Source organism: Lynx canadensis, chromosome B1 (genome assembly GCF_007474595.2).
Source record: "Lynx canadensis isolate LIC74 chromosome B1, mLynCan4.pri.v2, whole genome shotgun sequence".
Classification (NCBI taxonomy): domain Eukaryota; kingdom Metazoa; phylum Chordata; class Mammalia; order Carnivora; family Felidae; genus Lynx; species Lynx canadensis.
In genome coordinates this window covers 25,679,183-25,698,506 of record NC_044306.2, presented here as the reverse complement: position 1 = coordinate 25,698,506, position 19,324 = coordinate 25,679,183, and the positions used below count along the sequence as shown (strand labels likewise).

Below are 19,324 nucleotides of genomic sequence, written 5' to 3'. Positions count from 1 at the left end.
TGTCTCTTTTAGCTTCTGTTGTATGCTGCCAGTTCTTGGCCTCCCTCAGCTTCCAGATTCATCAACGTGGTCACATGGTCTCTTCTCCCATTGTGTTTTCACACTATCTTCCTTTTTTGGGAGCCTGTCTCTTTCCTCCTTTTTGTAAGGACATCGGTTACTTTGGGTTGGGAACCACCCTAATGACCTCACTTTGACTTGGTTACCTCTTTACGGACCCTACTTCCAAATAAGGTCACATTCTGAGAAACTGGGGTTAGGACTTCAGTACATCTTTTTTGGGGGTGTGGGGGAACACCGTTCAATCTGTAAGTGACATTTTGAAAAACTGAGGCTTGCAATAAGGTATCCGTCAATGGATGCACATCTAACTGTATTTATGTTAAAAGAGGCAAACAATAAAGTGTTTTCCTACTTCAACACCTGACATCTGAGCTCTGTGGCACTTGGGCACAAAGGAAGATCATAACAATCTTCTTGCACCCTTGGCTCCCAGTCCCATGTGGTTTGAGATTCTGACATCCTGCAGTTATTTAAATAATAGCTTTCAATTTGGGGGGGGGGAATCTATTCAGTGCTTGGAATATGATACTGTAAATTATTTAGAATGTTTTATCCTGTGGAGAGTTGCCTAGGACATTAGTCGGGGGAGAATGGGATGTTGGAAAAGGTTTTTTGAAAAAGCTGGGACACAAGGATGTGATGCCATAATCACAGGACAGGGGTTAACTGATAAGATTACTTGGATTTCCGCACTTGAGAGAAGAAAGAGGTTAAGTTGGGATGGCAACCCAAAGAGCTAATTGTAAGTCAGGGAGAACCAAGGGGTGGAGTGGGGTTGTGTATGCTTGCTAGACCAACCTTTGACTGGCTTGCTGAGAATATCATTTTCCAGTAGGATGGAGAGAACTCAGATGAGCTCCTCACAGCAAATTTCCAGAAGACCTTTTCCTTGCCTCCTTACCTTCCCAGTCTCCTCCGTGGTGGTTTTGGGACCCCAGATGCCACCGAGGCAGGCCCAGCACGTGCCCATGGTTGCCAGGGATTCCACCCTACCTCATCTGTGGCCACCTTCTTCCTCCCAGTCCAATGCCCTTTCCCTAGTCAACAGCCCTCTCAAGCCCACCTTTCCCATCTCATTTTCCTCCCACCTGATTTTCTCCTTCCATGGGGTCCACTGGAAACTCCTGCTGTTGTGAACAGAGTGACTAAGAGTTTAAGCTGGTCTCAGACACTCTCCAGCTCACACAATTTCCCACAACCTGAATTCCTTTCACGTCATCTCCCTGGCTGTTCTCTCCAGGAGACATCTCTTCACACTGCCCTGGGTTTAAGAAAGTCTCAAAGAGAGGGTCCTTACTCCTTTTCTCCACAGCCTCTTCTAGATTACTGTGTTTGCCCACCCTTCACCTTTTCTTTTCTTTTTTTTTTTTAACATTTATTCATTTTTTGAGAGACAGAGACAGAGCACGAGCAGGGGGAGGGGCAGAGAGAGAGGGAGACACAGATTCCGAAGCAGGTGCCAGGCTCCGAGCTGTCAGCACAGAACCTGACGTGGGGCTCGAACTCACCAACTGAGGGATCGTGACCTGAGCCAAAGTCAGACGCTTAACCGACCGAGCCACCCAGGCGCCCCAGCCCTTCACCTTTTCAGATCATCTCTTCATATTCCTCCAACCTCCTTCAATTTTCCTGTGGCTGCAAACACCACAGCTGGCAGGATACCTTCTTTCACTGGATGGCTGCCACACGTGCCAGGGTCAAGAGACCGCAAACTCAATGTCCTGACTTCCCTAGCTGTCCTAGTGCTACCATTGGTCTACCAGTCTCTGGAGGCTACACTTCTGCTGCTTATCTTTGATTCCTTCCTCTCCCTTATAGCAACTCCTACCTGGGAGTTTCTGTGAGGTTTACACAAGAGAAGGCATGTAAACCATTTAGCACCCCAGCGCCTGACATAGAATGAGTACTCCACAGCGTAAGCTATTATTATCAGTTAATATCTTATTATTCACAGTGAATCAATAAGTAACCCGCTCCTGTATCTCCCTCTTCATGTCTTTCAGAACTGTCCACCCCACATCCCTGCTTTCCATTCTCACTGCTGCCTCCCTTATCCAGGCCCCTTACCTCCCATCTGGACCAGAGATGGAAACTCCAAGCCAGTCTCCTCATCTCCAGCCTCTAGTCCCACTTCCTAATTTATCTGGGATAGAAGATCCAGGTAGAGCTAATGAAAAGCTAACTTGGATGATATCATTTGGTTCCTCAGAAAAGTCAGTGCTCTCCTCCTGGCTGGCTTGCAGGCCAAGCCTTCCTGCCGGCCCCACCCTGCATTTCCAGCCTTGTCTCCCATAACCGTAACCGTGCTCCAGCCAGACTGGATAGGAGATCTCTGCAAAGTCTCCCGCCTCTCCCATGACCATTCCTTGGTGGATACTATTCTCTCAGTCTGGGAAGTCCCCACTGGCCACACATGGAAATCCTGCTCATCCTCCTAAGCCCCCTTCTTCCCTGAAGCCACTTTTTTTGTTTCTGTCTTTTCCTTCTTTGAGCCCCCACTGCCCCTGCATTATCTCCCTCTCATAGACCTTGTATTTTCCTCATAGGACCTCATCCGGTGCTAAGTAGAGGGCACTCAATAAAGGTTTGTTGAACACCTTTCTGAACACCTTTCTCCCGTTAAGGGGAGAGACACCTCTCTGTTGTGTGGGGCCTATTCTCTGGCAGGAGAGAGATCAGGCACAGGATTACTTTGGTCCAATCTTCACACTGTCTCACCCCTTAAATTCCCCAGCTAGCATCTTCTCAGTATAATTTGACGGTGTGCACTTCCTCATTCTGCCTTTTTCCTTCTCTAATTCCAAGCGACTTTCACTTACCTACCCCAAAGCACTACCTGTCCCCGCCTTTGTCATTTCCCCAAATTTAACTGCTCTCTTGTACAGAACGGTGCTCCTGGACTAAAACCTTGAAGGGAATTGCTCTTCTTCAAGGTCTGATGTGTCTCAGGGCACACAAGCAAGCCCTGCAGTTAAAAGTGTCATGAAATGGACTGATAAGTAGCCAGAAGCAGAATGCTGTGTATACACAAATGGCCCTGCATTGCAGGATGCAGTTTGGAAGTTCGAGCAAGAATTGTTTATTAAAATGCATGAGCTTACCGCAGCTTTACCGAGGAGATAACATACTTAACAGTCACTGGTAGAGCACTGCATCAGAGAATAGGAATTTTATGTGGATCTAAGTGAGTCTTTTGAAGTATTTTTTGATTCTTTTCATTAGGCAGGATGAAGCCATCTTTAAGGCCGTGTCGCTGGCATTAAAAGATGCACATTATATGTCAGCAACTACAGTGTAATGCATTCATTTTGTGTGAGCACAGCAAAAACACTTTGGAACACAGTTTATTTTGCAGAAAGACTGAATTAACCCTTCAACTGCTGTCCCATGCCACAGAACCGCCAATCCCGTCTCATGCCGTTGCGTTTGCTTATCATTATGTTCTTCTGCCTGTTTATGTACTAAGGATAAATTAAGTAAACAGAAGAAAATAAAGTGGGAAAGTGAGTGGCTTCTATGTGCACTCAAGCCTGTGAGGTGGGTGTCCCCACCCAGGCCTTACAGAGGAAGAAGGGAAATATCTAGCCTGAATCATGGGATCCAGAAGCTTCTCAAACCCCAGGGGTGTGCCATCTCCCTCTGTAACTGAATTGCTTGGCCGGCCTTGTGCTATTTTTGTATTTCTCCAGTGCAGACCACTTTGTACCTGTCTGCTTATCAACACCCCGCCCACGTCTTAGTCAAGAGAGGCCTGGACCCTTCAGTTTTGTTGACTGCTGCTGGAGGCTAACCAGAGTTTTCCTTCCCTGTCTGTTCCAGTGGTTTCCCCTCACTTTGGGAAGAAAGAAAAATAGGGCTGGACTACCTGTACTTGGGGACAAGGAGGTAGCATGGCAGCATGGAATCGTCCATCAGCGGGGCCAGACAGCCTTTGCTTCGGCTCCCAGCATTACCACTTTTCAGCAAATGGGCCCGGGCAAGTTATGTGGTACTTCGTGGGTCGGTTTTCTTCTCTATGAAATAGCGGTGATGTCCCCGTCCTGGGGTGGCATGGTGCAGGGTAGGTACTTAACCAGTGTTGGTTCCATCCCACTACACCTTCCCCCAAATGCTATTCACACTCAGGAGAAATCCAGACATTTGAGCACGAGGAAGCGTTCCCTATATCCCTCTACCTTTCTCCTTTCCTCACCCCCGAGCCAAGCCTCACAAACGTGTCTTCTCCCTCTCTCCTCTCTGCCAACCTCCTCACCCTCTCAGGGCTAGATCTCAAGAAAGCCCAGGAATTTCCAGGGGAACCAGTCTTCCTCCTCTCATCCGGTGGAGGCTCACAGGCTCATCCCTGTGGGCTGAGGGCAGAGGACCCAACTGGAGTTACAATACATTATTACCTCTCTGGAGAGCAGGAGGGGCAGAGAGAGGAGCCCACAGGTGTTTTTCTCGGGTCTTCTCCCTATTCCATTTCACCACATTGCCCCCACCCAGGCATTCTCAAGGTGGTGACCCGGGCGCTAACGTCTTGAGGAACCACCCAGGTCAAGGTGCAGAGCCTGTCAGAGGCAGGTGGGGGAAGGGACTGACTAGGTGTGGGCTGTGTGGTACTCTTTGTTAAAAGATATTTATTTAGCCGGAGGACTATCTCGAACTCGGTCTATCTCAGTGAGTGAGTCACTTACTGGAAACTGTAAACACAGGTGTAATATTGGCCTGCGTAAGACCTGGATGTCCGAGGGAGGTGGAAGACCAGCTCTGTCCAGTTCAACCGTTCATTCTATATCCAGAACACCGAAGTTCCTAGAGGTTAAGCCATTGGCCTGAGTGAGGCTCAGTCCAGGGACCGAGGGGATCTGGAATCCGAGGTCGGGATTCCCAGCCCGGCTCCCTCGCGCCCCACCCTCCTCCCGCCCGCTACAGCGATGGACAATCCCGGTGCCCACGCAGCTTTCGGGACCGGTCTGGGATCCCGACTCATTATTCCCCTCCTGACCCCTGGCTTTCTCGGCTCCCCCTCGCCGGCTCTCGTGCCTTCCCCGCCCCCCGAGTCTCGCAGAGCCGGCTGGATGAAGGGATGCCGGACACCTATGATACCTCTACAGACATTGTAGTAAGAGCCAGGCTGCCGGCACCGAGAGTCGCCGTGGCAGAGGCGCGCACCGCGGTCTCCGGGGAGGGGGCAAGCCGGGGCCCCGCTCGCGGGTCGGACGGCGCCCAGTCCCGGGCCAGGGGCGGGGCCTCGCGGCCCGGAGCGGGCGGGCGGGAGGGGCGGGGCGGGGAGAGTTTGGACGACTCGGGGCTGAGAGCCTCAGCCCGCCGGCGGGGAGCCGGAGGCGCGCGGGCCCGGGTAGGGGGTGGGGGCGCGGGGAGGCGGCGGGGACTTCGGAGGTGCGGCGGGAGCCTGGGCGGGCGGCGTAACCGGAGGCGGAGGGGGCGGAGCCGCGCTCGCAGCTGCCACCCGGCCTCCGGGCCCAGGCAGAGGACACCCGCCCGCGGCCGGGCACGCACTGCGCGCGCTCACTCTCCAAACAATGCTCCGAGGCGCCCGGCCGGGCGGCTGGCTTCTCGGCGACCGACGGCGAGGCCGGGGGAGCGCGGCCCCGAGGTGAGCCCGCGACGCTTTCTCCAAATCCGGCCTCTTTTTGTCTGGCAAACGTGGCCGCAGAGGGGAGCTCCGGGGGAGCGCTGCGGTCGCCGAGAGGGCGATCCCCTGTCGGCGTCCCCCGGGGTGACAGGCGGCCGCTCGGGGAGGGTGGAGCGTCCGGACCGCGTGCGCCCGGGCTTGTGCTCCAGGTGCAGGCACGGAGCCCGGAGCACACGGGAGCCGGAGGGCTGTTTTCGATTCATTCGAGCATCGCGCTTTTTAAAACGGGGAAACTTTCCTTCGAGTTCGGGGAGGGGACACCGACTGTTGTGCTGGTCTTGCTGGTCTTGCTGTTCAGTCTGGGGCAGGGGACCCGAGCGCTTTGCGAGTTGCTAGTGGGGACACTTCATTTCCGCGGCAGCCGTATTGTCAAAGGAGCAGAGGGAGAGGCCGTTCAGGGATCCCGGGGGTGATGGTTTGGGGCCGCAGGGTAGCGGCCGCTGGCGCTGCCCCGGGTTAGATGCCAGCCTCCGAGTCTCCGGAGGGAACGAGATGATGCCTCTCTCCCGAGCCTTCTGAAAGAGGGCGTACCGTGGGCACGTTCTTAACCTTTGCGTGTGCTGCTCGTGTTCCCAGCCGGACACGCGCGCACACACACACACACACGCACGCACGCAAGCACACCAGGAGAAAATAGAACCTCTCCACCTCTCCGCTTTCAGGTCCTGTAAATGGGAATGGAGGCAGGGCCCACTGTGTTTATTTTTCTCAGGTAAAGCTCAGCCAGCAAGGACATGGCTTTGCAGAACTGGATAGGAAAGCCCAAAGGTCTAGGGGCCAGGAATTTTGCAATGCCATCAGTGCAGAGTCAGGTTCCACGGACCTTACTGATCACTGGCCTGATCCGTGGTAGCAACCTTTTCCCGTTTTGAGAGGGACATTTGACAGGAAGCCCTGGGGAATTGTGCGGTGACTTTGCCATCCCGTTGTCCTGTGGAATTCGGCCATCCTCCTTACTGGTTTAGACTGTAGTAGGTCTAACCCATGAAAATCACATTGCTACTGCTGAGATGAGATTGTGTACGTAGCATTGGAGACGGAAAAAATAAAATGAAAAGTTGGGCGAATATCATGACTTACCCTCTGAGGGGTGGGGGAAGGAGGGTGTTAAGATTGTCACTTTGTTCTTTCTGCCTGGGCAACCCTTGCCAGTGGAGTATTGAAAACCAGACACTTTCCGTACCTACTTTTCTTTTCCACTGGTGCATTAATTTAACGGTATGTATACATTTATCAGGTGAGTGTTTTTTGGAATTCTGTCACTTCGGGGTGAGGCATGAACAGCCTTTGATGCAAGCATGAAGGGGTATTTAGAGCCAAAAGGTTTAATTTTACAGATCTGGCCGTCATTCTTCAGATTCTTTTGGAAATGGGATGGGAGTGTGTCTGCAACTTCAGTCTTGCAAATTGCAGCCACAAATCTAGTGCAGAAGTTTGCAGAGGCAAAGATGTTTTATCACGACTTGGATCAGAAAGAATGCTGGGATCTTTTTCTAATCTTGCCCTGCTACCTCCCACTGAACTGGGGGAATTTGCATAATTCTGGGGGCCGCCTCCCTTCGGAGGTAAGGAACGTGGGCAGGAAGGTACCATTCCCAGGCTGTGGAGAGTTGGCACTGGGAGGCGAAGCGACGTTCCTGGTTTGTGAGCGCCACTTGAGTTTTTCACCATCTTTCACAGAAAACAAATAGGGGATAATTCCAGGCATGGAGCTCCCCAGACAGAACTGGGAAAGCATCTTTTCTGGCTTGACTGGATGGTAAATTCTGTTTGCTATGACTGAGAAACCAGTTGTAACAGGATGCAGTGAGTCAGTGATGGTGGAAGGCTAGCACTTCATTCTGTTCTCTTCTTCAAAGACTGCCCCTAAAAACCTTTGCATCTCTGAGCAGTTGTGTCGGTGAGAGTTGTGCCCACATCAGAGAATTTCAGAGCTGGGCCTGGGAGCGAAGAGAGGGTGCACAGGCTGTGGCCAGGGTTCTGAAGGAAGCTTCCCACTCATCAGTAATCCAGAGCCTACCCGAAGTCCCAGGGCGGTGGTGGGCCATCGGCGACAAGGAGTGGGGACCTCTGGCACCAAGCAGACATGACAAGTTTGTGCTCGCAGTTGCCTGTTGGGGAGGAAATGAAATGTGACCTCCCCGGACTGCCTCTTTGTGAATCTGTGGTAGCCCTGAGGAAGTGGTTGGACACCCACCTCCACAGTTAACTCAGCCTTATAAGGAGCTGCAGGAACGCAGAAGGGACCACAGAGAACTGGTCTTTAAGCTTTCTTCCCTACTGTCATCAGGGTGTGTGGGGGGGGGGGGGGGGCGGGGCTCGGGAGCCTCTGACTGTAGTAAACGGGAGACTGTTTTTCTCTGTGGCCAGGAAGCCTGTCGGCTCCCTAAGAAAGGACCAGCTCCTCACCTTGGGGCAGGGATCTGGAGACTTGCTCTCCGAACACCACTGTGCTTCCTCCCCTTTTTCCTCCTTGCAAGATTTAGCAGCTGAGCCTAAAGCTCTCAGTGGCTCAAAATTATGGGAGGAAGAAAAATCCTTGCTATCCTCCTCTGCTTGTTGAAGCTTAGTGACCTCTTCTGGGGAACTTGGTGAGGAATGAACCTGCTACTGGGGTGTATTTAGGGGAGGAGAAGAACCTAACCCACAATCATCTTAAAGAGAGGGATGCATAGGACCCACCAACAGTTGCTGAAAGACAAATACTTGTGTATTTCAGAGTGTTCATTTAGCTTAGTGAGGCAGTGGCTTTGCGGGGAACTTTGGAGGGAAAGGAGGTGAATTTAGCGCCAGTGCTTGCTGAATAAGCACCCCTGTCTGTGAGTGCGTGTGGGACAACAGAAAGAGAGCACTTTCCAAAACGATTCAGGAGTGGGCTCCTGGCTCAGCCTACCTGGTTAGTCCTGTTGATAGTTTAAGTTTGTTTGTTTGTTTGTTTGTTTGTTTATTTATTTATTTATTTATTTATTTTTGAGAGAGAGAGAGAGCATGCGAGAGAGCACACAAGCAGGGGAGAGGCAGAGGGAGAGGGAAACAGAATCTGAAGCAGGCTCTAGGCTCTGAGCCATCAGCCCAGAGCCTGACGCAGGGCTCAGACTCACAAAGCATGAGATCATGACCTGAGCCGAAATCAAGAGTCGGATGCTTAATCAACTGAGCCACCCAGGTGCCCCTAAAGCTTTTTTTATTAAAAAGAATTTTTTTTTTGTTTTTAATGTTTATTTATTTTTGAGTAAGAGAGACAGAGGGTGAGCAGGGGAGGGGCAGAGAGAGAGGGAGACACAGAATCCGAAGCAGGCTCCAGGCTCTGAACTGTCAGCACAGAGCCCGACGCGGGGCTTGAACCCACAAACCACGGGATCATGACCTGAGCCGAAGTCGGACACCTAACTGACTGAGCCACTCAGGCACCCCTGTCTTGGTAGTTTAGAAGGTATCAGCCTCAAAGCAAGTTCTCACTGGAGGACAATGGAGAGCAAACCCTAGGGTAAAACTCCCTATTGGATGAGAATCTGTTCACCTTCGATTTATGAGGATTATTTTCTCATGAACACCCTCCTTATGAGGAGCTCAGTTCATTTAAGTGAGCAGAGAAGAGCAATGAGCAGCAAACAGATAATGGCCAGCAACTGTGTCTGATGAAGGACATGATGAGGTGAGGGGTTGCCCACACAGTTGGCCTCGCTTTCCGAAACCACCAAACCCCCTATGTCTATGGATGAGTCTTAGTTTATGCCATTGCCATTGTTTTTTTCCATCTGTGAGGTTTTTTTTACTTATTTATTTAAGTAATCTCTACACCCAATGTGGGGCTCGAACTCACGACCCTGAGATCAGGAGTCGAATGCTCTTCCGGCTGAGCCAGCCAGGCTCCCCTCTATCCGTAAATAGGGATAACAGCTACCTGCGGGGTGTTATTCAAGCTAATTGGTTAATATCTGCAAACTTCTGAGCTCATCTTGAATGGGCGAATTTGCTAGGTGCTAGGGGCAAACTCTCTGTGCTCAGTTTGACTGTCAGAGACACCTCTCTCAACAAGCTGACTGCCTTACCTCCTAGGGCTATCATAGGGAAAAATGTGATAATCTCTTCCCTCTGTTCTGTTCTACCAGCGACCCTTAGACCACAGGGCTGTGGTGGTCAGGCATTTCTTTTTCTGTTTTCCCCCCCTTGACCTGCAGCCCCTGCTCTGTTGACCTCACTGAGCACTGGGTTGAATAACTTATATTTAGTAAGGAGAGGAGGGCAGATTCCCCAGATGCCAGACCTCCTGACACAGTTCCCCCGAGGGGCAGGCCGGCACCACACCTCTCCCCTTTCTCCTGCATTTAGTCTCCACCTGCCCAGAAGCACCATTAGAGCACTGGTCTCCGGGCGCAGGCCTGCCTGCTTGCTCAGTCCTTGGTGACAGATTGTGGCCTGTCCTCCGGAAGCCACCGTTTTTACTTGCAGAATTACTTTGTAGTTCTTGTCCCAAGCTCTAGACACCCCAGCAGCAGGGAATGCATGGAAGACAGGGCAGTTCCTCATCTAAAACCCTATGTGATTTCTTCCTGCCACAGTCCCCAAACCTCAGCGCTCGGGACGTCAGGGGACTGAAATGTCCACTATGCTCTGTGCTCCTGTATCAGAGTTGCATTTAGTTTTTACAGCTTCTGATAAGGCCGCACCACTGCAGAGTGACTATGAGCCTTAGGACAAATAGGTGAGGGTCTCAGAAGAAATGGAATGCTAATCTTGACCTTTTCTTCTCCCTTTTTCCTCTTCCCTCCCCTTCCTACTCCCCATTCAAATAATTAGACTCTAGGGTAATGCAGCCATCCTCTGGCCGCGTGGATCTCTGATCAGGCAGATCCCTGCCATTCCCGGGAGCCGCTCTGTGCCCCTCATCTGCCTCCCATAAGACCACGCCAGAGAGCTGGGCACAAGATGAGCCAGCACACTGTCTGCTCAAGATGCACCAGACCGTCCGACTGAGCCCCGCGAGCCCAAAAATGTCTGCGTGCAGTGACTTTGTGGAGCACATCTGGAAGCCCGGGTCCTGCAAGAACTGCTTCTGCCTGAGGAGTGACCACCAGCTGGCACCCGGCCATCCCCAGCCGCGAGCAGGCAGCCTGCCCCCTCCACCTCGCCTGCCCCCCAGGGCGGAGACCTGCCGCCAGGAAGATGACGCTGTGAACAGCTCCCCCTACTCCAAGCCCACCATCGCCGTGAAGCCCACCATGATGAGCTCAGACACCTCTGACGTGTGGACAGAGGCGAACCTGAGCGCCGAAGTCTCGCAGGTGAGGCTGACGAACCCGTGTGGTATTTTTACAGGGGCCGCTCTTGTTGTAACGCTTGGTGACTGGCTGGCAGCCAGGGAGGGCTGTTGGAGCAAGACTTCTGCAGGACAGGATGGCTTCCCGTCAGCTCGCCCCATGACTGCCCCGTCCTGGCTGCTGCCCTCCTTTCCAGCTGTCCCTTTAGGCCAAGACCCATCAATCCAGTCCCTCAAGTTTAAATGCAGACTGGGTTAATTATTTATCTGGGGACACACCAAAATGAAGCTTTTTTTTTTTTTAAGTTAAAAAATGTTTTAATTGATAATTAAAAATATATACGCAAATAGCGGTAATTGTATAACAAACGCCCTGCATCCCACTGTCCTTCACCATGAGTGTCAACAGACCAACTCATGACCCGGTCTGGTCTTGCTTCCTCTCCACCCCCACCTCCACCCTGCCTTCCCTGTGATTTTGAAGCACATCCCAGATATCACATCATTTCCGTACATGTCTTAAAAGATAAAGTCTTCTTAAAAAATAGAACTGCAATACCAAGATCGCCCTTAAAATATTAGCAGCAGTTCCTTCATATCCAGTTCCCAGCCGGCGTTCAAATTTCCAGCTGTGAACATTGGATTTTAGCAACTTTGACCTGGGATAACTAAAGACGGTCACATCCCTAGAGATTAGACTGTTCTGCTCATCCCACAGGTCACCCTTACAAAGGTGTAGTTATTTAGAGGCCATGCAGAGCCCGCTGCCTCTAGACGTGTCTAAGATGCTGTCAGTCAGTCTAGGACATTCTCAAACTGCTTGGGACTTGTTTGACCTTTCTGTCTAGTCTAGTTTTCCTAAACCATCATGGTGGGTGGATCAGGAAGGGTGCGCGAGCCTATGTAAAATCAGAGGTCAGTTTTATATTGGAGGTGGCTTAACTGAAGAGAGGCACTTCCTGTGGTTGCACGTAGCTCCATGTCCCTGCTCTATTTGTCGTAAGCTAGTCACACCCACTCGCCAGGCTACGTTCACTACCTTCAGCCTTCACAGACGTAAGCCAAGGACTCTTTCAGTTCAGAATCATCTGGGAAAGGAAGCAAATGCAAGCCCTACTTTGAGGCTGCTTCTAAAAGTTTGGGGGCAGGGGGAGACTTTTTTTTTTAAGTTTATTTTTATTTATTTATTTTTTGAGAAACAGGTAGAAAGCAAGCAGGGGAGGGGCAGAGAGAGAAGGAGACAGGATCCCAAGCAGGCTCCACACTGTCAGCACAGAGTCCGATGCGGGGCTTGAACTCACGAACGTGAGATCATGACCTGAGCCTTAACCGACCGAGCCACCCAGGCACCCCGGGGCAGGGGGAGACTTTAGAAGGGAAGGACGAGGGGACTGTGACTTCAGGGATGGGAATGAGCAGTCCACATCTCTGTCTCCTAGTTCAACTAGTCTGGCCACTTACGTAGGCTTGGGCCGAGGTCACTGGCAGAGCCCAGAGAACAGCGAGGGGGCTGGGACCCAGCTCAGAAACCACCCCTCACTCTCTTGCCCCACCGCCCAGCCAAGGTATTTTAAAAAGCCTTAAGACTTCGGTTTCTTCGGGAATGTACTGTGGCATGGTTATCAAAAAACTAACAAACACGGAGCGAAAATTAAACTCAAAACTCTCTTTTCAAAGCTCTTAGGAGAACTTACCTCATCAGGCAATTGTGAAGGAGAAGGCAGAATGTTCCTTTTCAGGGTTTTTCCTTCCCCTACCTCACAGACTTAAGCCAAAAGAATGACAGCCCCCGGGGAGGGAAGCACGGCTGGGTGTCTGGGAAGGCCAGTGGCTTCGTGGGTGTGACAAGGAGGAGAGGCTGGGGGGCGATCAGAGGGGGAGGCGTGCTGGAGAGCTTCCTCGCTGCAGCACAGAAGACCGTTCACAATGTCATGGCACTTCCCTCTCACTTTTTCTCTCTTCCTTTTTTCTCTGACAAGGTCTAATGTAAGTCTTTTAACCTTGGGGCTGTGTAGGTCATCTGGAGACGAGCCCCCGGCAAGCTCCCCCTCCCGAAGCAGGACGACGTGCCGATAGTTTACCTGGGCAGCTTCCGTGGCGTCCAGAAGCCTGCCGGGCCCTCCGTCTCCGCAGATGGCCACTCTCGCTGCCCCCCTGCGTATGCCATGGTTGGTCTGCACAGCCTCGAGGCCCGGGGGGAGCGGAGCACTGCCTTCCACCCAGTGAGTTTCCCCAATGAGAAGGGGGGGCGAGAAGATAAACCCGTGTTTCCCTACCAGGAGCTGACCTCCACTCAGGAGAGCTTCCGCCAGAAAGTGGCTGCCTTTGCCAGGATGACATCTGGCTGTCACAAGGGTGCCGGGCCCTGCCCCTCTCCACAGCCGCTGCGGGAGTCCCTGGCCTCGGAGGATGACAGCGATCAAAGGTGCTCGCCTTCAGGGGACAGCGAGGGGGGGGAATACTGCTCCATCCTGGATTGTTGCCCCGGGAGCCCCACGGCCACGGCCACCTCACAGGCTGCGAGTTCTCGGTGCAGGCCTGGCGGAGGGGACTGCCCAGCAGTGTGCTGGGGGCAGGCAGTGTGTGCGGGGTCCACTGAGGAGCAGAAGCGGGTTGTGAGCTTCCCAAGGGAGTGCTGTAGCCAGGGCCCCGCGGAGAACCCTCCCCGCCTGGGTCCCAAGAAGCTGTCCCTGCCCTCAGAGGCGGCCGGTTCTTCAGACGGCCTCTCCTGTGGGAGTCCCAGCAGCGGGGCCAGCAGCCCCTTCGCCCCCCATCTTGAGAGTGATTACTGCTCCCTCATGAAGGAACCTGTGCCAGGGAAGCAGCAGGACGCCTGCTCGAACAGGTGCCTTGGACTGACTGGGGAGCCCCAGCCCCCAGCCCACCCCAGGGAGGCTGTACAGCCTGAACCCATCTATGCTGAGAGCACCAAGAGGAAGAAGGCGGTTCCAGCGCCTTCTAAGCCACAGGCCACAGCGGAACATGCAGCAGCAGCTGCTCGGGGCCAGGGCCAGGTACGGACAGCTAATGCCTGGGCTCCGAAAGCGCCATCTGGCTGGGGCCGGGACAAGGAAGGCCCAGATAAGGTTCCCCAGGTGGCAGCCACCATCACGGTGATGGCAGCCCATCCGGAAGAGGACCGCCGGACGATCTACCTGAGCAGCCCCGACTCTGCAGTGGGGGTGCAGTGGCCACGCGGGCCCCTGAGCCAGGACTCAGAGGCAGGTGAGGAGGAGACTTCAGCTGGCCAGGGGCTGAGCTCCAGAGAAAGCCACCGCCCCGACGCGAGTGAGAACACACCCAAGGGGAAGCCTGCCATTCCCCCCAAGCTGTCCAAGAGTAGCCCCGGAGGGTCCCCAGTGTCGCCATCTGCCTCCCCACTCTCTGACCTCAGCGAGGGGAGCGCTGGGGGTGGTCCTGGACCCCAGGCTTTAGCCGGGGGCCCCACTGACTCTGCCTCCTCCTGCCGGGCCAATGGCGTCGCCACCAATGACTCTGTCTGGTGCCACCCACCTGCCGCCACTGCCTCAGCCTTGGACCAGCGGCGGCCCCGGTACCAGACTGGGGCCTGGAGTCGTCAGTGCCGGATAGAGGAAGAGGAGGAGGTGGAGCAGGAGTTGTTGAGTCAAAGCTGGGGACGAGAGATGGAAAACGGTGCCACAGACCCCTCAAACTCCTCTGCCTGGCGCCGTCTCCGCCCCACAGACGGCTCCTCTGGGCAGAGCAGCAAAGTCGGGACCGGGATGAGCAAATCGGCCTCTTTTGCCTTTGAGTTCCCCAAGGACAGAAGTGGGATTGAAGTGTTCTCACCTCCTCCACCGCCTCCAAAGTCGAGGTGAGTATGACTGTCTGTGTGTAAGTCGGGCTCGTTCCAGAGGACTGGGGGAGGGCTCTTCTAGAAACCTGTGCTGTTGCCCCCCTACCAGAAGCCCTTGGGCCCAAGCTCTGGGTCTGGCACTCTGGGCACCAAGTATCTGCCCAAAGGCCTTGTGCCTTTATGTAAATTTCTAAGTTGATGTTTGTGCTCAGCAAACAGACCTACAGGCTGTACCCTGCCTGGGACTGGCTATTTGAAATAAATCTTTGCAAGAAGCACCGCTAAGCTGTCCCTCTTTTCTGATGCTTGTAGTTTTATAAGCTGGTACTCTTTTCCTCCCCATCTCTCTGGAGAGTCTTTAGCAGACTTTTCTAGGGAAAACCCTGAGATTCTCCGTTTGTTTAAACATGCAGAAGAATGCCAAAGGAGGCTATGCTGCAGAATTTGGAGAGGCAAAGAGATGGGGAGGCCCATGGGCAATGCCAAATGTGTGCTCCAGAAACAGGCCTTGGAGCCAAGAGCCAAATAGTAGGAGGCTCTGCGCGCGGTTGGTAACCTTTAGATGTGGGCTTTTATGGGGGGAAAAAAGTAGTTTCATTTTAGCGTGCTGAAACTCACAGCTTTGTCCACCGCTTTGCTGCTGTCTCCTGCCAGTTTAAAGTACCTTTCAAAGGCCTAAGGTAAATAAATGCCTTTTTAAAGGTATTGAGTTGTGCACGGAATTTAAATTCTGGAAGAAAAAAAAAAATGTCCTTCTTCGAGCAAAACTGATTCCTATCAGGGAAAGGAGAAGCCTGCTGTTTTTTAAAAAATGACAGCCTTTCCAAACAGACTTTCTCTAGCGGTGTCATTTCCAGTGATTCTGTTTCAGCTTACGTGCCTCCGGGTTGATGTCAGAAGCAGGGAAACTGACCACAGAGAGATACAGCTGTGAATACTTGACTTTGAACATCAAGGCGTCTCAGGCTATGATGCTCTCCAACATGGGCTTTTTCAATGACCACTACTTTGTTCTGGTATTGCGCTGGTCACCTGCCAGTGGTGTAGACATCCTCAGGTGATTGCAGACTCTCTTTGGCTGTAGTTTTAACTTCCTGAGTGAATAAGGGATCCAGCAGCTAAGAATAGCTCCCGTTTATATGGTACTTACTATGGGCCAGGCCTGGATGTAAGGGAATTAGACATATTAACTCATTTGATCCTCAGAACAGCCCTAGGAGATAGGAATTACCATCCCCAATTTACAGATGACAAAACAGAGATAGAAGGAGCTGAAGTCACCTGCCAAAATTACACAGCTGTACCTGCTCCTAAATACATAGGGCGCTTCAGCAGGTGTAGGAAGTGAACAAGACATCTGTCTGCCTCCGGCCTGGGTTGGTTAGTGAGAAGCATGGGCTTTGAACTTGATCAGAAAATCAAGTTTATAATGCATCTGTCTCATCTATGGGCTGAGTGATCTTGAGCAAGCCACTTGCCATGACTGAGCCTCCCTAAAATTGGATGGTAATAACAATACTTTTATAACACCCTGTTGCTGAAAGACTCAAATGAGATGAACAGAATCCAGTAGAGGGTATAGTTATGTGGGCAAAAGCCACCTGGAGCTCTTGACTGTGGCAGGGACACCCACACCCTATAGGAAACTTCTGGCCCAATCCCAGGCACCCACCTGAACACCCCCTCATTCCTCAGAGAAGAAAGTAAACCTTTCTCATATAAGAATTAAGGGCTTGGAGGAATCCAGTCACCATAGCAACATAACTCAGGGTTTGCATTAGCATCTGGGTTGAGATCTGAGGTTTTTGGCCCAGTTTATAGGATAAAACCATTGGATTATACATAGCTCAAACCAGGTGGGAATCTCAGAGGTCCTGGGTTCCAGCTCTTAAAAACAAAAAAAAAAAAACAAAAAAAGTTGTTAGTTTAAGGGCTTTTAGGAAAAAAAAGTCTGGGAAATAAATTTGGCTTAAGGGAGCCCAGAAAAGAGAAAAGAGCATCTGGTACTATTTAAAATAAAACAAACTCGTATATATTTTCATTTGGGGAAGATTTTTTAATCATTACTGACATGTCTTGAGTCATCACGTCTCCCTCGTGAGGAGATAAGAGGACAGGCTTGGGACCATAAGCTGATTTTTAATTCTGGAACTCAGTACTTCTGAATCCTTCTGAGGAGGGTGCCAGAAACCCCCAGTCTTCAAATCTGGCAGGTCAGGGTGATGGCAAATTGGACCATTAATGAGAATACAGCCCACAGTTGATGCAGGACCAATACCAGTAGCACAGTGGTAACTATGTTAGGCTGATGTCAGTTTCCAAGATGGAAGATGTTAGAAGGTCTTTGAATGACATTCAAGGTTAACTTACTTTCTTTCCATGGGCCATTTGCTAATAGGTCCTATTTCTAAGAATCAGCCTCACTTTCAAGCAAAGAGAACGAATCTCATGAGGTGTATTAAATACATTCGACCCTCTGGAGAAAGGGGTTGTTTCATGCAGGACAGTGTTACTTTTCACTTACGTTTACTTAGTTCCTTCTGCTTTCTTGGACTATTCTGGAAGAACACAATCATTTTCTGGTTTGCCTGTCGTCCTGTTTTACAAAATTGTGGCTTGGAGGGGAAAAAAAAAAAAAAAAAAGATGTTGAGAATGACCTGACTTTCCTGTGGTCTTATTTTGGATGTTTGGCCGTAGCTTGTCTGTCTGTCTGAGATATTGTCCTCCGTAAACTCCCATTAGGGTTCTGGAGAAAACTCTTGCTGTAATGTCATGTAGGACTTATTTCCCACAGGTTTGTCTCCTAACCAGAAGTACCTGTCAATCTTCACCTTTGAACTCTGCCCTAAACTGGGGCACTAAATCATTCCAGAGACTCAGTGAGGTCTGTCAGTCTAAGTAGGTGAGCCTGGATGTGCATGTGGTTGCCTTGGCAACAGCAGGTACCTACGGACCCAGACTGTACCTCAACTACTGGGAGGAAAACTAGGTGCACTTCAACACCTCTAAAGGGCTCCCAGCATAGGACATGGGCATTGAGAACCTTTGTCCTACATGACATTACAGCTATTCTCATTAAACTTCTTAGTTTAAATGTCATGTTCAAGACTTAAGGCAGTTTAATGAGAATAGCAGTGCCTGGGGGAAATAATTAAGATGCAGAAGAATCAAATTTATTTCTGCCTTTTATTTCTTCACAGTTGCAAACCTGGTTTTAAATGACAAATGGCTTTTGAGTGACAAGGTCAGTTGAGGGAGGATCATCTGATTAGGGCAGACGGGAATTTCACGGAGAAACCCCAAATTAGGATGAGAGGCCTGAACTGAGAGGAGGAGTTGGAGCCCAGCAAGGGAATAAGAACTCAGACAAGGTTTATATGGTTTTAGTGTCCAAAGGTCTGGCCCTAGGTGAGACTAATTGAAAGTAAAAAATTTCTCCGAAAAAGTGAGAGACGTTTACTTTTGAAGTTATCACTCATGCTGATTGTAATTTTAACCCACTACTTAACTGCATTCTCCCCCTCCTCTGGGGGGGTGGGTTCCAGAGAGCAGAGACGGAGTCTGTCCTCGGGCCTTTGCTCACGCTTGACTCCCCCCTCTCCCTCCCACATTCTTCTCGTCAGACAGGTGATGACAGGGTCATGGATGGAGCACTTTTCTGTCCACAGAAGTGGCCACTTGGCTAACCAGAGGGATCAAAATGACTTCATTGTGTGGTCTCTTGGTAACGTGGACTCTCAGTATATGAGTACCATGGCCGGATTGGTATTTATCTCCAGACTCCATCTACAATCTGCGTAAAGCTCCAGATGCTTTATTCCTGCAATACTTTCTGCTATAGTGGATTACGGTGGGATGGCAACTATTTACTAGGAAATCCCATAGTCCTGATGGCTTTTCTGTGTGGCATTTTGAAAATCACAGTTTGTATTAGAAAACACTGTATGTGCCTTGAGAATCTTCTCTGTGTTTAGCCTTTTTGACAAAGCTGAGATAAGTCGGCTGGAGGTCAATGTGGACCAGGGAAGAATGAATACTGGGGATACTTCAGGGAGAGAAACTGCCTGCACATATACTCACCAAGTTTGGCAAACAGAACAAAGCACATCCACAATGCAAGGTTAAGGTTAGATTCTGCTCCCGACCAGGGGCAAATTAATAGTCGGCTTCTTCCCGTGAGTTTGTGGATAGAACCTAAAATCACTGGATATCTAATGATGCTGTCTGGACCGGGGACCATTAACATTGATTCCTAGATTTCTCTTCTGTAATCTAAAAAAATTACTGAGTTGAGCAGTAGTCTATATCAAATATTTTGGAGGTTTTCTCCAGTTTTAAGCATACATTCATGGCTAAGGCTAGGGATTAGCGATTCTTTAATTCATCAGATATCTACTAACTGCCTACTTTCTATTATGTTCTAAGGTGCTAAAAGTCAGTCACTGGTGTTCTGCTCTTTAAGGCCCCTAAGGGTTGAGTTGGTATACATCGAATCAGTAGGTGTGTAACATGACCACCAAGGGTTCTCCCTCTTCTCTGGTTTCC

The 19,324-nt window shown here is 51.1% G+C and overlaps 1 protein-coding gene across 3 annotated transcripts in view; it reads left to right on the top strand.

Annotated features, from left to right (window-relative positions):
- The first annotated feature begins 5,469 nt into the window (after window positions 1–5,469).
- Window positions 5,470–19,324, top strand: part of PRAG1 (PEAK1 related, kinase-activating pseudokinase 1) — a 51,645-nt gene continuing 37,790 nt past the window's right edge. Inside the window, exons 1-4 of one of the 3 annotated variants that reach the window (XM_030312255.1) lie at window positions 5,471–5,662; window positions 10,502–10,986; window positions 12,977–13,129; window positions 13,241–14,796. In XM_030312255.1, the coding sequence (XP_030168115.1) occupies window positions 10,657–10,986; window positions 12,977–13,129; window positions 13,241–14,796 (2,039 nt within the window). In that variant the 5' untranslated portion in view covers window positions 5,471–5,662; window positions 10,502–10,656. Of the gene's footprint in view, window positions 5,663–10,501; window positions 10,987–12,976; window positions 14,797–19,324 lie in introns of all 3 variants that reach the window. The other 2 variants (XM_030312254.1, XM_030312257.1) reach the window with 2 other exon arrangements.